The 16,562-nt window shown below is 42.6% G+C and overlaps 1 protein-coding gene across 1 annotated transcript in view; it reads left to right on the plus strand.

The window, feature by feature from the left end:
* Positions 1 to 15,998, plus strand: part of LOC311041230 (membrane-bound transcription factor site-2 protease-like) — an 80,235-nt gene extending 64,237 nt beyond the window's left edge. The window contains exons 8-12 of the mRNA XM_084086135.1: positions 3,169 to 3,349; positions 5,739 to 5,845; positions 7,320 to 7,530; positions 12,671 to 12,746; positions 15,347 to 15,998. Coding sequence (XP_083942261.1) covers positions 3,169 to 3,349; positions 5,739 to 5,845; positions 7,320 to 7,530; positions 12,671 to 12,746; positions 15,347 to 15,569 — 798 coding nt within the window. The 3' untranslated portion in view covers positions 15,570 to 15,998. The remainder of the gene's footprint in view (positions 1 to 3,168; positions 3,350 to 5,738; positions 5,846 to 7,319; positions 7,531 to 12,670; positions 12,747 to 15,346) is intronic.
* Positions 15,999 to 16,562: the final 564 nt, after the last annotated feature.

Raw genomic sequence — 16,562 nt, forward strand, 5'->3', positions numbered from 1 at the left:
GTGCATCCACACATGAGCGTATGCTGACGGCAAACGCTACGCTTACGCTACGCTAGCCCCGTACACACCCATGTTATAGGAAAAACCGGACCGGAACTTCCGGTTTCTAACTTAACATGGGTGTGTACGGGGCTAGCGTAGCGTTTGCCGTCAGCATACGCTCATGTGTGGATGCACCCTATGGGATTGACCCATACACAGACTGCGAGACGTAAACAAACATGGAGGACACAGAGGAACCGCGCGTTTCATTTACTACTTGGAAATATGGCAATTATTTTGATTTTGTCCGGACAAAAGATTTGAAGAACATTATTGTCCGCTGCAAATTATGCAGTGCATCATTTATTTATGTTTGTTTAGTTTATGTTTGGAGCTTTAATAAACAACAGAAGTTGTTCAAAGATTGTGTCTCATGATGAGTCATTATCTGTTTGAGCCCAGGTGTTTGAATTTGAATATTTCATTAGGCAAAATACATTAAATACATTTAAAATACTTGTTTCCATTGAGGTCCTTAGTATTCAATTCATAGTCGTCAAATGGTTTTCATTTAGTCTGTAAGTTATGAATTCATACACAGTAAAAGTCTTAGTGTTAATATAATTCAAATGAGTGTACAATGAGGATTTTACAATGTAGGCTGCAGAAAAGAGAAAAAAAAAACAACTGCTAATGTTGAAAATGCAAAGTCAGACTTTTGGGGAGAAAGGATGCAATTACTGGGGGCGAGAAAAAAAAAGTAACTAAAGTAATAAGTAACTAAGTACTTTTGGCAGGGAGTAATAAGTAAAGTAACTACATTACTTTTTAAACAAGTAATATGTAATAAGTAACATATTACTATGTTTTAGTAACTATCCCAACACTGCTTTCAAGTACCCTTTGTTAAACAGTGCAAATTTGAGATACATATTTTCTGTGTTTGAAAGTAATGAGAAAAATAAAGATGCACTTGGTCCAGTCATTGATGAACAGCAACAGTGAATTATTGCAACATTTTTGACTACTTGGCAGCAGTTATTGCACAGACCTTTATAGCACAATGAGATATACGTTATCTAAAGTGTATCGTGGACATGTTGAAAGACTGTAAGGCTATATTATTGACTGACTCAGACTCAAGAGTAAAACGCTTTAACGCTGAGAGGAGAGTTTGGTGACCACAGGCAGGATGCCTCAGGTGACGTCGGTGTTTCTGCTGTAGCGGTAGCCGTTTCTGGAGGTCTTCTGTCTTTGTCCTCTTTTTCCCATCGCCTTAAAATGGAAAAATCTTCTTCCATTCTTTGAAGCAAGCGAAGACATGACCTACATCCGACACGATACGGAGGGGTCTTTAAACAGCGTTAAACCTAACGCTATCAGGCGTTCGTTAATACTTGTTTCGTTTGCAAGCTTAGGCTTATCAAATATCTTCCTTGTACCCGTTAAAATACCTTTTATGCGCAAATTCGTGTTACAAAATCGGCAAAAATCTCCGACCTCCATGATAACTTTTTTTAGCAACTTCTTGAGAGTTCTTGTTATGGTGAAATACTGAACTACGGTGTTGACTTCCTGGTGTCGCGACGACCATACGTCACGTAGACACATCGATATGATTGGTTGTGTTTGCACGCCCACACGGTGATAGACAGACGGTCCCATCCAATCATCTACCAAGTATCTTGAAAAAAAGGAACAGCCCCGTCATCGAATTGGCTCCCGAGATCCCAGATCCAAATAAGCTGTGAAACAATGTGTGGAGCAAGCTGTTTGGATCTGGTAGCGTCAGGTTACCTATACGCAGCATCTCTTTGGGAAACCCCGGCCGTTGTCTCTATAGAAAGCAGTGGGACGTGTTGGGTGCAATGTGTATACATGGTCCCATGGCGCTATGAGCTTGTAGATCTGCTGTTTTTGAATAGCCAAATACATCTCCAGCGGACATGTCCGTAGGCCGTAGGGTACTACATAGTGACACATGTTCCTCTCTCTGCCACTAGGGGGTCTCCGGCAGACGGACCCATGGGCATGTCTAGTATGGCAGGGGTCTTCAACGTTTTCAGGCCAAGGACCCCCTAGCTGAGAGAGAGAGATGAAGCAGGGACCCCCCTACTCTATATTGTATAAAATTGTGTTTCAGATTCAACTTTTTTTTGTATACTTGGTCTGCTCTTTTTTTTCCCTCTACACCTATAGCCTCTTTGCCAAAAATAGCCGATCTACAAGCTCACAACGCCTCGCAGCGCGAGGCGTTGTGAGCTTGTAGATCGGCTATTTTTTGGCTAAAGTTCTCCTCAGAAAAGGGATGCTAGGGTTCAAGTGGTTAACTCTTTTAACGCCATTGACTCGAAAACGCGTCAATTACTACTTCATCCACCCACGCCATCGACGCGTTAGACGCGTTTATAGCGTTTTCATTGTTTAATCTGTGATCGCGCCGTTCTGTTTAGTTTCCACCATCAGATACTGTTTTTTTTTTTTTTCACACTCACCCGGATCCAGATTCATGACGCAGATTCCGTTTCCGTTTTTTTCTTTTTTAGGCATTTTAGGCGAGAATAGGGAAACGGGCGGTTTTTCACACGGCATAATTAACACATTGGCTGCCATCTTTTTTTTTTTTTCCTACAGTAGACTTTCTTTGGTCTGGATGACGAACAGTCGTCTCCGTCGTGTAAACACATCGTTCTCTGCGGCCGATTGCAGATCTGAGACGACGTTACATCCGGATATGACCATGGTCATGTGATCCCGTTTGGAGGGGGAGTGAGCGAGTATATCAACGTGTGGATCTGCTGCTCTCTGGTGGCCGTCTGTGGTGTGTGCAGACAAACTCTATGCAGACTAACTTTTAATGAATTTAAATCACAAAATAACGAAAAAACGAAAATCGCTGGCACTGGGCAGTACTTTATGAAAATACTCTGGCAGTCAAAGAGTTAAGGTAAAAAAAAATAGATTTGGCGGACCCCCTGTTGAAGACCCCTGTTGTAGGGGACACATGTACCTCTCTCTGCCACTAGGGGTCTCCAGCGGACGGGCCCAGGGGCATGTCTCTACTAGGGGACACATAGTGACACATGTTCCTCTCTCTGGCCACTAGGGGTCTCCAGCGGACGGGCCCAGGGGCATGTCTCTACTAGGGGACACATAGTGACACATGTTCCTCTCTCTGGCCACTAGGGGTCTCCAGCGGACGGGCCCAGGGGCATGTCCGTGGGGGACATCGTGACGGCGCTGGAGGACTGCCCCGTCAGCGGTGTAGAGGACTGGACCGGCTGTCTGTCCCGCCTGTCCCTCAGGCCTCAGACCGGCTACTGTGTCCCCGTCACCGGCCTGCAGCACAGCTGGGCCCACGGCAGAGGTGGGCGGAGTCTCTCCTTTTTTTGTTTAAAGGACCAGTTCGCCCCAAAAGATGACTTATTTTATATCAATTACACACAACATGAAGACTTGTTAAAGGACTAGTTCACCCCAAAAGATGACTTATTTTATATCAATTACACACAACATGAAGACTTGTTAAAGGACTAGTTCACCCCAAAAGACGACTTATTTTATATCAATTACACACAACGTGAAGACTTGTTAAAGGACTAGTTCACCCCAAAAGACGACTTATTTTATATCAATTACACACAACATGAAGACTTGTTAAAGGACTAGTTCACCCCAAAAGATGACTTATTTTATATCAATTACACACAACGTGAAGACTTGTTAAAGGACTAGTTCACCCCAAAAGATGACTTATTTTATATCAATTACACACAACATGAAGACTTGTTAAAGGACTAGTTCACCCCAAAAGATGACTTATTTTATATCAATTACACACAACATGAAGACTTGTTAAAGGACTAGTTCACCCCAAAAGATGACTTATTTTATATCAATTACACACAACATGAAGACTTGTTAAAGGACTAGTTCACCCCAAAAGACGACTTATTTTATATCAATTACACACAACATGAAGACTTGTTAAAGGACTAGTTCACCCCAAAAGATGACTTATTTTATATCAATTACACACAACGTGAAGACTTGTTAAAGGACTAGTTCACCCCAAAAGATGACTTATTTTATATCAATTACACACAACATGAAGACTTGTTAAAGGACTAGTTCACCCCAAAAGATGACTTATTTTATATCAATTACACACAACGTGAAGACTTGAATTCATGGAGATGTTTTAGTGTTTTGGTTTCATTCCTGAGTAATTGATAGACAATAAGTCATCTATTGCAGTGGTTTTCATCCTTTTTCATGCCAAGGACCCCTAAATTGTTAGACGTTTGGCCGCGGACCACCATTTGAAATGTTTTGTGCCAGGGACCCCCCAGAAGCAAAGATATCAGTTAATTTTCACTTTAAAAAAAATATAAATATTCAAAGATATGCACACTTTTTCAAGGTTTAAAAACAAATAGCAGATCTACAAGCTCATAGCGCGGCACTCGGTGCCGCGCTATGAGCTTGTAGATCTGCTATTTTTTGAATAGCCAAAGCTAAGTGGTTAAAATGATTGTGACGCCATGTTAACAAATTTAGCTGGGGACCCCCTGGTACTCCCTCAAGGACCACTGGTGGTCCCCGGACCACTGGTTGAAAACCACTGATCTATTGGGTGAACTACTCGTGTCATTTTAGATTGTAGCTATGCTGTACGTATCTATAGCAACATATGTTTTTCAGAAAACTCTTAGGATTTAGAACAGTGGTTCTCAAAAATAGCAGATCTACAAGCTCAGGGCGTGTCACTTTGTGAGCTTTTACATCTGCTATTTTTGAACATTTTTGAAAAATCTTGAAAGTGTTTGAAACGTGATAGTCCTTTTTTCTTTTCTTTTTTTTTGCATAAATCTTCTCTACTGGGGGTGTCTGGCACAAACCTTTTTCAGATGTGGGGGTCCGCAGCCAAATTCATTTTTGGGGTCCTTTGAGAATTGGCCTCAGGTCTTAAAGGAGACATCCGGGCATTTTAAGTGTTATCTTTGATGTGTCGCTTATTACTCGCCAACATTGAAAGGGTCATTGAGTCCCCTTCGTCCCGTCTAACGACCCCCTCCGTTGGCATAATGGAGGCGCGTGAATAGCAGAAATTCGCCTATTTTAACAAATGCAAAGTCTTGTTTTTTTTTTCCTCCTAGTACTCATTGTGGAGTCTCATGAGACCCTAAGAGGCGCTGAAAGTTCCCGACGAGCTAATGCTAATGCAGAACGAGCTAACGCTGGTTGCTTGTTTCTCTCCCAGAACCTGGCCACTCGTGTTGCCAGGTAGAGAAACAAGCAACTAGCGTTAGTTTTAGAACTAAAAGGCCCTCTGTGTGTCTAGGCCAGTTGGTTGAGAGACAAACGATAAGGCCATGTTCTGATAGGCTCAAAAACAACAATAAGAAACAACAGAGACCAAATGTAGTTGTTACATTTAATCTTGAATCTTTATTAGCTGAATGGCGGCCGTGTTAAGTGGACAGGTGGGTGGGCCACGTCTCCAGAGAAGGTCGGGGGGGGGGGGGGGGGCCGCTGAAGTGAAGAGAGAAGGAGACACCTGAACGTTTTGCACGCTGGCGTATTGCACCGAGAAACAGCTGATCGGTGTGAGCTTGTAGATCTGCTATTTTGCTGGCTTTAGGGTTAAAAAGTGCAAAAACAGTTTTTTTAAATGACATTCATTCAAGTGTGTGTGTGTGTGTGTGTGTGTGTGTGTGTGTGTGTGTGTGTGTGTGTGTGTTTGTCTGTCTCAGCCTACAAGCGGTTGGACGGTACCATGGACTGCTGCAGTAACAACAGCCTGACTGACCTCTGCTTCTCCTACACTGACCCTGTTGACCGCAAGAGCAAGGAGAGAGAGGTACACACACACACACACACACACACACACACACACACACACACACACACACACTTCTGTTCCACAGATGAGACACAGATATGGGGGGGGGGTGCTTTATCATGTGATCAACGTTTCAGACACAAGGTTTACTTGCGTGTTCCAAGGCTGATGAGATCTAATGTCACCTGACAGGAAAAACATCCTCTTTTATAAGTCTTATTAGAAGCTGCTAAGTGGAACAATGCAGACATGGAATGAGTCAATAGTTTAATATGAATAATGAAGGCAAGATAAATACATAAGAAAGGGATTATGTTTGCCTTCATTAATCATTTTAAATTATTGACTCATGCCATTAACACATTAACCGCCAAGAACGTAGTCCTACGGTCCATTAAATCCAACTGTTAAGCGCCGAGACCGTAGTGCTACGGTCCGGGTGCTTTTTCCTTTTTTTCGATTTTTTTTTTCTTTTCGATTTTCTACACGGACCAATTTCAGTGTAACACCACCGGAAACGGAACTATGTGCGATCCGGTTTAACATAAACCGTTCTAACTACAACATGGATGCCCCGTTGGACACGTGGTCTGCACTAGTAGACACAGGGACATCTGCACGATGTTTACAAACAGTGCATCGCACATTCTAAAGGATTTTAACAGGGTCTATGGCGACGTGAAAAAACAAACAAAAAAACAACAATAAAACCTTGGCACTGGTGAGTACATTATGAGATTAACCTCTGGCGGTCAATGTGTTAACGTAGGAGTGGACGAAAGTGATTTATTTTTTTTGGGATGACATCACATCCGTCGTCCATTCCTTCTCTCAGAGTCAAGGAATCATTTTTTCTTTAGAAAGTACGTTTTGAAACGTCCTTGGAACCCCTCTATCAGCCTCTATATAATGATGCTGGGGTGTTTTCCTGCATTGAAACACAGTCCTATATCTGAAATCCCTATTTTCCTACTATTTATGTTTTGACATCCGGGTATCCGGCTCTGTTAACCCATTAACTCATCCACTGCCACTGACGTAATAAACGTAATTATTCCCGTTTACCAACCTTGCCACAGAGGTTTTTTTTTTTTTTTGACCCAAAGACCAAGGAGATATGATTTTTCGAAGGAAAAGACTCCCATCTACTTCCTTGTTAACTTAAAGCTTAAACATTTTGTATCTCAGCTCCTGAGTACTTTTTTTTTTTCAATGAAAAATCTCTGGGCAAACGCGGCCAGCAATAAGTCTGGCAGTGGATGAGTTAAGACCTGGAATAAATCTTTGAAAAATCATATCTCCTTGGTCTTTGGGTCAAAAAAAAAAAAAAAAAAAAAAAAAACTTTTTATTTTTTTTTATTTTTTTTAAAGAATGCAGATCTGCGTTCTTGGCAGCCAATGTAATAAAGTAATAGAGTAATAAAGTAATAGAGTAAATAAAGTAATAGAGTAATAAAGTAATAGAGTAATAGAGTATATCTGTGTGTTGCAGTATGCCTGTATGCCGGTGCGTAAGATGGTCTGGGGGACCCGGGCGTGTCACAGCGACGAGGACTGTCTAAGCCCCGCCTCCTCCTCTGAGGGGAGGGCCAGCGTGTGTGTGACCCCCTCCCTGGAGAACCAGACCCGCTTCATCAGGGTCACACACCCCCCCAACACACACATGCTGTTTGTGGGCTACCCCCCCCACCTACAGTACGCAGGTAGGCCCCTCCCACCCACCTACAGTACGCAGGTAGAGTGTTTGTTTGTGTGTTTGTTTGTGTGTGTGTGTGTGTGTGTGTGTGTGTGTGTGTGTGTGTGTGTGTGTGTGTGTGTGTGTGTGTGTGTGTGTGTGTGTGTGTGTGTGTGTGTGTGTGTGTGTGTGTGTGTGTGTGTGCGTGTGTGTGTATGCAGTGGTGGAAAGTAACTAAAACATTTCATTAGTTCAATATGTCTTTTTTTACCAACACACAGATGTGTAAAGGGTGTTCAGTAGCACTGATTTATGGACATGAATGTAAAAGCATCAATATGGAGTGTACAACAGCATCAATATGTGTGAGTGTGATGTATGAGTGTACAACAGCATCAATATGAGAGTGTACAAATGGAACCAAATGGACCCGTTAGGGTCCATTTGGTTCCATTTGTACACTCTCAGAGTTACACACCCATAAGGGTCCATTTGGTGCCTAATCCATCATTTAGCTGGGGACCCCCTGGAACCCCCTCAAGTACCCCTGGGGGTCCCCGGACCCCACTTTGAGAACCGCTGGCCTAGACAGTTTTTGCTGAAGGTTTAATTACAGGTTTAATTGTATTGTGTGTAAACACTGTGTGTATTTAGAGTTGTGTATATTGTGTGTGAACACTGTGTGTATATTTAAAGTGTGTGGTGAAAGAAGCTAAAGACATGATTGTGTAACAGTCAGTCAGTCAGTCAGTCTGTCTGTCCTCCCTTTAGCATTTATTCTGATTGTCCATTTTTAGGCATTTCTCTTGATGGACGTTTTCCAGCTATTTATAAAAAAAAAGCGGAAACAGCAGAATAAACAAAAAGTCCCTTATAGTCACCAAAAACGAGAAGCAACGTGTGTTAACCCATTAACCCATTGAGACCTCAAGCCGATTCTACATGTCTCCTAAATCTCAGCAGTATTCTCAAAAAACCCATGTTTCTATATCAGTGGTTGCTCAATCTTTTTCATGTCAAGATTTGAGTTAAAAAATGTTCGCTTTAAAAATGTATATATTCAAAGATTTGCACACATTTTCACGATTTAAAAAAAAAATAGCAGATCTACAAGCTCGTAGCGCGGCACTCGGTGCCGCGCTACGAGCTTGTAGATCTGCTATTTTTGAATAGTCCAAAGTGTAAAATAATGCTTTTTTAGCTCATAGCTCTACAAGCTCATAGCGCGGCACCGAGTGCCGCACTATGAGCTTGTAGATCTGCTATTTTTTGAAAGATCCCTGGCTCAAAATGTTTTTGAGACGGGTGCTGTCGTGGAATTCTAGATCATTGGTTCTCAAAGTGGGGTCCGGGGACCCCCAGGGGTACTTGAGGGGGTTCCAGGGGGTCCCCAGCTAAATGATGGACAGGAACCAAATGGGCCCATATGGGTCTGTAACTCTGAGAGTGTACAAATGGAACCAAATGGACCCTAACGGGTCCATTTGGTTCCATTTGTACACTCTCAGAGTTAAATTAACATTGATTTGACGATATGAATTGGGGTCCCAGAGATATAAATGCCATTAAATGGGGGTCCGTAGCCTCTAATGCTTGTCAAACTGGGGGTCCTTGAAATTGAAATGGTTGAGAATCACTGCTAGAGCCGTAAAAAAAAACTTCTCTTATGGGGGTTCCTGGCATATCTTTTCAAATGGGGGTCCGCGGGCTAATAAGTGTCAATTTGGGGGTCCATGACATGAAAAAGTTAGTAGTAGGTAGGTAGTTCTGCCTGGAGCACAGGAGCAGAGATCATAGTTATACTGTTAGCTGTGCCTGAAGGACAAACTGAACCATAACAAGATAGGCTGTACCAAAACAATAGCTATTATTAGGCCTAGTGGAGACATGTAGGCTCTTACACGCTGACACATATCTTAATGTATTGTAGGAGTATTATAAGGGATGGTATGATATATAAAGGTTAGATATAAGCAGCCATATAACTTCTTCCTCAGTGCCCACAGCCCAAATAAATACACATCATTCTGGGGCTCCTTGACATGAGAAAAGTATGATACCCACTGAGTTATCCATCGTTTCATGGATTTTTCCGATATTGTCCAACTCTTAAAGGAGAATTTTGGACTAAAGTTTTATTACCTTTCCTATGACGTTATGATATCTTAGGATGAATGGTACAGTAGAAACATTTCATAACTCCACCCCTGGTCCGCCACAGCTTAAAACGTGCGCGGATAGGCCTTAGGTTAGATCACATATTTGAATAGCTTTTTTTTTTTTTTCTTTTTTTGTGAGAGATCTGACGTTCATAGTGACAGAACACTGTCCAAAAAAAAAAAAAACAGAAGTCTCGCTAGACGAGATTTCAATCTCGAGCCTTCTGCCTTCTGAGACTTCTGTTTTTTTTTTTTGGACAGTGTTCTGTCACTATGAACATCAGATCTCAAAAAAAAAAAAAAAAAAAAGCTATTCAAATATGTGATCTAACCTAAGGCCTATCCGCTTCAACTGTAAGTGAGATTCCCCATTCTAGTGGCTGGCTTACTTGTTGTTAACTAGTTGTACGAACTCTTGTACTGTTGTATTGGATCTTGTTTAGTCGATACACTTTTTTTATTAGCTCGTGCTCATTTGATTTTGCTATTTTGTCATCTGTTTAAGAAAGTAGGTAGCTGATATATTGCACTTTTACCTTAGCGCTAGGTATACTCTTGGTTGCTTGTTTTTGCAGGAAATGCACTTAAGACTTCTGGTGATTAGTGGTTTTTGTTCCCTACCTATGTTGAATGCACTTATTGTAAGTCGCTTTCTTTGGATAAAAGCGTCTGCTAAATGACTGTAATGTCATGTAATGAATGAGGCAGCTTAGAGGGCTTTTAAGCTCTGGCGGACCAGGGGTGGAGTTATGATTTTTTTCTACTGTACCATTCATCCTAAGATATCATAACATCATAGAAAAGGTAATAAAACTTTAGTCCAAAATCCTCCTTTAAGGCCTTTGCACACAGGGTGCGATTAGCCAGTCAGTTTTTAGCGCGTGCGAAAAGACGCACAAATCGAACTGGGTTCGATTGAAAAAAAACAAAAGCATCACATCGCCGCACGGGGTGGTGTGTGCATGATGAGGTCATTGAGAACCATGTGTTCATTTAAAAAAATGATATTTTCAGTTTTTTATCCGTGCGGAAAATCGCACCTTGTCTGCAAAGGCCTTTAATCTACGATACCGGTAATAATAATAATAATGCATTTTATTTATAACGCACTTTACATTCTTGAGAATCTCAAAGTGCTACAAAACAACATATAGGCAACAAAACAGTTACAGGGGACCCAGCTTGGCGAAACTAAAATGGGTCAAAATAAAACTAGGCAAAACAGGGAAGACAAAAACCAGAGAATTTACTTAAAAGCTTTGTTAACCCTTTAAGCCCTGAAGAAGCATCTGTGTCACTTTTTTATTTGAGCTAAAAAGCATTATTTTACACTTTGACTATTCAAAAATAGCAGATCTACAAGCTCATACGAGCTTGTAGATCTGCTATTTTTTGAAAAATCATGAAAATGTGTGCAAATCTTTTAATATATATATATTGTTTTAAAGCGAAAAATTTTAACTCGAATCTTTGCTTCCGGGGGTCCCTGAAACATATATTTTTAGATGGGGGTCCGTGGCTAAATACATGTCATTTTGGGGGTCCTTGACATGGAAAAAAGAACCACTGATATTATGGCGACATAAGTTTTTTCAAAAAACTGTTAAATCCCCCAGAAGCAAATATTTGAGTTACAAATGTTCGCTTTTGAATCTCAATATTTGCAAAAAAATAACGATATTTCAAAAATAGCACTATGAGCTTGTAGAAACTGCTGGTCGCGCGTGCGCAGCGCCCGGATAAGGGGGGGGGTGGAGAAGGCAACCCTCCACACAACACTGCAGCAGCCTACGGCAACAGCCGTGTGTGGCGCTATTAGTGGGGGTGGAGGTGGGAAGGAGAAAAAGGGGGGGGTGGAGCAGAGGGATGGGAGAGGGAAAGAAACACGTGGGGGAGTTCAAAAAAATCAAATGTTATTCACAGTCATGGCCTACAGATTACAAGTCATAACAGGATAAAAATTTGCAAAAACAACTCATGAGACAGACATGTTTCAAGCCTTGCAGGGAGTGGGGGAAGTGGGTACATGGTCAGAGGCAGCGTGAGTGCAGGGGGGTGTTATCAGTATTTATGACCGAGTCCGTAAGGTCACAGTGTCTCTTCTCGCACGGTGGAATCAGTTGAAACAGTGTCCTCCTTTTATCGCGATGGAATGGGGGGGGGGCATTTCCGTAAATGCACTGGTGTGTGAGGAGGGAGGGAGATCTTGTATTCGGTCCTGTGGCCGCAATGGGGAGCCAGTGAAGGGAACGGAGGATGGGTGAGATATGGTCGTATTTTCGCACCCTCATCATCAGGATCCTAGCTGCGCTGTTTTGAATGTACTGGAGCCTTTTGGAGGCTCTTGCTTAGGGATCCCGATGACGACGACGATACATGCAGGCTGTTTAGTTTTCACTAAAACTAACGAACAGGAACAACATCACGTGATCTCCTCCTGTGTTACAATGAACACATTAACCCATTGAGACCTGAAACCGATTCTACATGTCTCCTAAATCTCAAGTTTTCTGAAAAACGTTTGTTTCTATATCAGTGGTTGCTCAATCTTTTTCATGTCAAGGACCCCCAGAATGATATGTATTTGACCGCGGACCCCCATCAAAATATGTTGTTCCAGGGACCCCCCCAGAAGCAAAGATTTGAGTTAAAAATGTTCGCTTTAAAAACATATATATTGAAAGATTTTCACACATTTTCACGATTTTTCAAAAATAGCAGATCTACAAGCTCATAGCGCGGCACTCGGTGCCGCGCTATGAGCTTGTAGATCTGCTATTTTTGAATAGCCCAAAGTGTAAAATAATGCTTTTTAGCTCAAATCTAAAAATGACACAGTTCCAGGTCTTAATGGATTAAGTCTCATTTTATCATGTGAATTCATGAATGGCTATAACCCTAACAGTAGTACTTACTGTGTGTGTGTGTGTGTGTGTGTGTGTGTGTGTGTGTGTGTGTGTGTGTGTGTGTGTGTGTGTGTGCGTGTGCGTGTGTGTGTTCTCTTCTCAGTGAGCCTGACCAACTTCATTCCTCGGTTAGGATTCCTCAACCTAGAGCTGCCGGTGTTCCTGGAAACCTTCTGCAAGTATCCTCTCTGAAACATCTGTCCTTTATAAACATCTGTTATAAACATCTGTCCTTTATAAACATCTGTCCTTTATAAACATCTGTTATAAACATCTGTCCTTTATAAACATCTGTCCTTTATAAACATCTGTTATAAACATCTGTCCCCTGGCCTGTATATTTATAATGCAGTATTGATACTTTTAAACATTTGAGTACTTTTTCCACCACTGATTTAACGGAGCTTGTTGAACACCACAACCCTAACCCATAGCCCTAAGGTCAACTCGCCTCTCTTTAATGACTCCCACAGTAACCGCCAAACTGAGAACCAGGGGGTGACCCGTGCTTTCGCCGTGGCTGGCCCCCCAGCCTGCTCTGGAGCGATCCACCCCTTTTTCATTAGATCCGCCCAGTCCATTGCGGGTTTTTTTAAGTCCCTACTCAAGACTTGCTCTTTTGTGACCTGGCCTTTAACCAAAATTAAGCCTTAACTTTGATGCGTTGTAATTGTTCATGATTTAATTGTACTTTGACTGCATTGTGTACTTGTTGTTCTTGTTTTGTTGACCTGTACAGCACTTTGGTCGGCGTTTTTAAATGTGCCATATAAATACAGTTTGATTTGATTTGACAATACAAGGTCCTCTAAACTGGATCGCTCATACAAGCACAAAGTCTTATTTAACCCATTAAGACCTGGAACTGTGTCATTTTTAGATTTGAGCTAAAAAGCATTATTTTAGGGCTTTGGGCTATTCAAAAATAGCAGATCTACAAGCTCATAGCGCGGCACCGAGTGCCGCGCTATGAGCTTGTAGATCTGCTATTTTTGAAAAATCGGGAAAATGTGTGAAAATCTTTGAATATATATATATTTTTAAAGCGAACATTTTTAACTCAAATATTTCTGTGTGTCTGTCTGTCTGTCTGTCTGTCTGTCTGTCTGTCTGTCTGTCTGCCTGCCTGTCTGTCTGTCTGTCTGTCTGTCTGTCTGTCTGTCTGTCTGTCTGTCTGTTTAAGGTGGGGTTAGGATTAAGGTTAGGCTAAGGTCAGGGTCAAGTATAAAGGGTAAGTGTGTCGTATAAAAGGTTATGGTTTGGGAATGCATGAACCGTATGTCAAGTGTGTGTGTGTGTGTGTGTGTGTGTGTGTGTGTGTGTGTGTGTGTGTGTGTGTGTGTGTGTGTGTGTGTGTGTGTGTGTGTGTGTGTGTGTGTGTGTGTGTGTGTGTGTGTGTGTGTGTGTGTGTGTGTGTGTGTGGCAGGGTACTCAAAAGGAGGACCGCGGTCCGTGACCTTTTGACCTTTTTTTAAAGATATATTTTTGGGGGATTCTTTGAGGGGGTATATATGTGTATATATGTGTGTATATATGTGTGTATATATGTGTATATATATGTATATATGTGTGTATATATGTGTATATGTGTGTATATATCCTTAACCTCCTGATCAGATACATAGTGTCTCTTAGCGGGGCTCTAGCCATGGTGAACTCTGTGTGTGTGTGTGTGTATATCTATCTATATAATCCAGGACTGACTTCCGCGCGCCGATGACGCAACTGGCGGCCCGGGGGCCACATGCGGCCCCCACCTTCACTTAATGCGGCCCGCAGGTTAATATGGGAATACTGATATATTATTGATTTCAGCTGTTATGATTCTAAACATGCAAACATGACCTGCTTTAATGACTTCAGTCTATATTAGTAGCTTAATGACTTTTTTATGTCCAATGTAATTGTATTTAAGTTCATAAAGTTAACATAAGTATAACTAAATGCATTTGACATAAAATAAAAATGTTATTTTTCAGGATTCCAATTCGAAAGTAGCAAAAACAGCAGATCTGCAAGCTGAAAACGCGTCGCAGCGTGACGCGTTTTGAGCTTGTAGATCTGCTGTTTTTGCTACTTTTGTGTGACATAGAATGGCAATATGCAATGTGGCCCTCTGGAGTGAGTGTGGAAATATAGTGGCCCTCTCCATCATCAAAGTTGCATCACCCCTGCGCTATAGCCACAGCTCTGTAATCGACTACACATCTCGCCAACACAGTAGCGACAATGTGCGCGCTGAATTTACGGCTGGCGTAGGCTACGTCACATTTGCTCACGACACATTTTCCACGTCGCAACATAATTAATTCCACTCACCACATTACGGACAAAACGGAAGGGGAGACAGTTTCGTACCGTTTACCGTGCGCACCACCGAGGCAAAACAACACGAGGCGGCCGCCATTGTGGGATGCCAGTCGGGATGCCAGGTTTTCAAAAACAAGCGCCAGAAACAAGCAACCACCTTCATGAAAAAAAATAAACACCGCCGAAGGGGTCCGCCATGTTACACGGGGGCCCCGCGGGTCCCGACACTCCCAGGGGGTCCGCGGACCCCCAGGAAAAAATATATATAATTTTTTATAATTTTTATTTTATTTTTTTTTACTTTTGGAAATTTTAATCTGACGATTTTGGTACCCCAATATACACACGCCCACGCTGGGCCCCGTGCGCGGCTACGGGCGCCCGGACCTCTAGAATATATATGTATATATATATGTGTGTGTGTGTGTGTGTGTGATACAGTGTTTATGGTCCTTAACCTCCTGATCAGATACATAGTGTCTCTTAGCGGGGCTCTGGCCGTGGTGAACTCTGTGCCGTGCTTCGCTCTGGACGGTCAGTGGATGCTGTCCGCTCTGCTGGAGGCCACGCTGGTCGCCGTGGTGACCGACCGGCAGCGCCGCGAGATGATTGGCTTCTTCCTGCTGCTGGGGGGCTCCGCCCTGCTGGCCGCCAACGTGGCTCTGGGCCTGTGGATGGTGACGGCCCGGTAACCACGGCGACCGACCGAACCCGGGGGGGTCGTACCGCCCCCTCCCTCCTGTCCATATAAGGAAACACAGGCTATACACTCTGTCTGTGTGTGTGTGTGTGTGTGTGGACCAATGAACTGAAAGAACTGCGTTACCCAGCAAGCACCGGGGGCCAAGCGAACAGAGCATGCTGGGAGTTTGTTACGGTCATGTGATCATCATGGCCCGAGGCCCCGCCCCCCCGGGTGGTTCTACAAAGTGGGGTCACCCCCCCCCCCCACGGGGTCCCTGAGGGGGGTCCCAGGGGGTCCCTGAGGGGGGTCCCAGGGGGTCCCGCTGTAAAATAAATGAGTTAATATTACTGTACAGTATAACATCACATTCAGTGTAACCACTTTAAACCTATTAGAACATCCGCTATTTGTAGATCTGCTATTTTCAACACATATCTGGTACGGGGCGGGGGGTCCCTGACACAACATGTTTTCAGATGGGGGGGGGGGGGGGGGGCGGGGTGGGGGTCCACAGCCACATACATATTTATTTGGGGGGTCCTTGACATGAAAACGTTTGAGAACCACTAAGATAGACCACGCCCCCCCATGCCATGCCTCTATACCACGCCTCTACACCACGCCCCCATGCCACGCCTCTATACCACGCCCCCATGCCACGCCCCCTGTACACACTTTCGGGAGGAAACCTCAGACACTCCAAACCTTTTCAGGATTCAAATTTCAAAAATAGCAAAAACAATTTTCTTTTGCTATTTAAAAATAAAATAAAAAAATTGAAATAAAATTTGGAAGATTTTTTTTGTAATAAAATTTCAATATTTCAAAATCAAAAAATCAAAAAAAATCAATTTCAAAATTCAATAAATTGTATTGAATTTAAAATTCAATGAATTTCAATAAAAACATTTTTGAAATATTTGTTTTGCCATTTCAAAAATAGCAAAAAAAAAGTAGCAGATCTACAAGCTTTTAGATATGCTACTGTTGTGTGAGGCTG

The sequence above is a fragment of the Gymnoscopelus microlampas genome (genome assembly GCF_963454915.1).
Source record: "Gymnoscopelus microlampas genome assembly, contig: SCAFFOLD_107, whole genome shotgun sequence".
NCBI classification, from domain to species: Eukaryota; Metazoa; Chordata; class Actinopteri; order Myctophiformes; family Myctophidae; genus Gymnoscopelus; species Gymnoscopelus microlampas.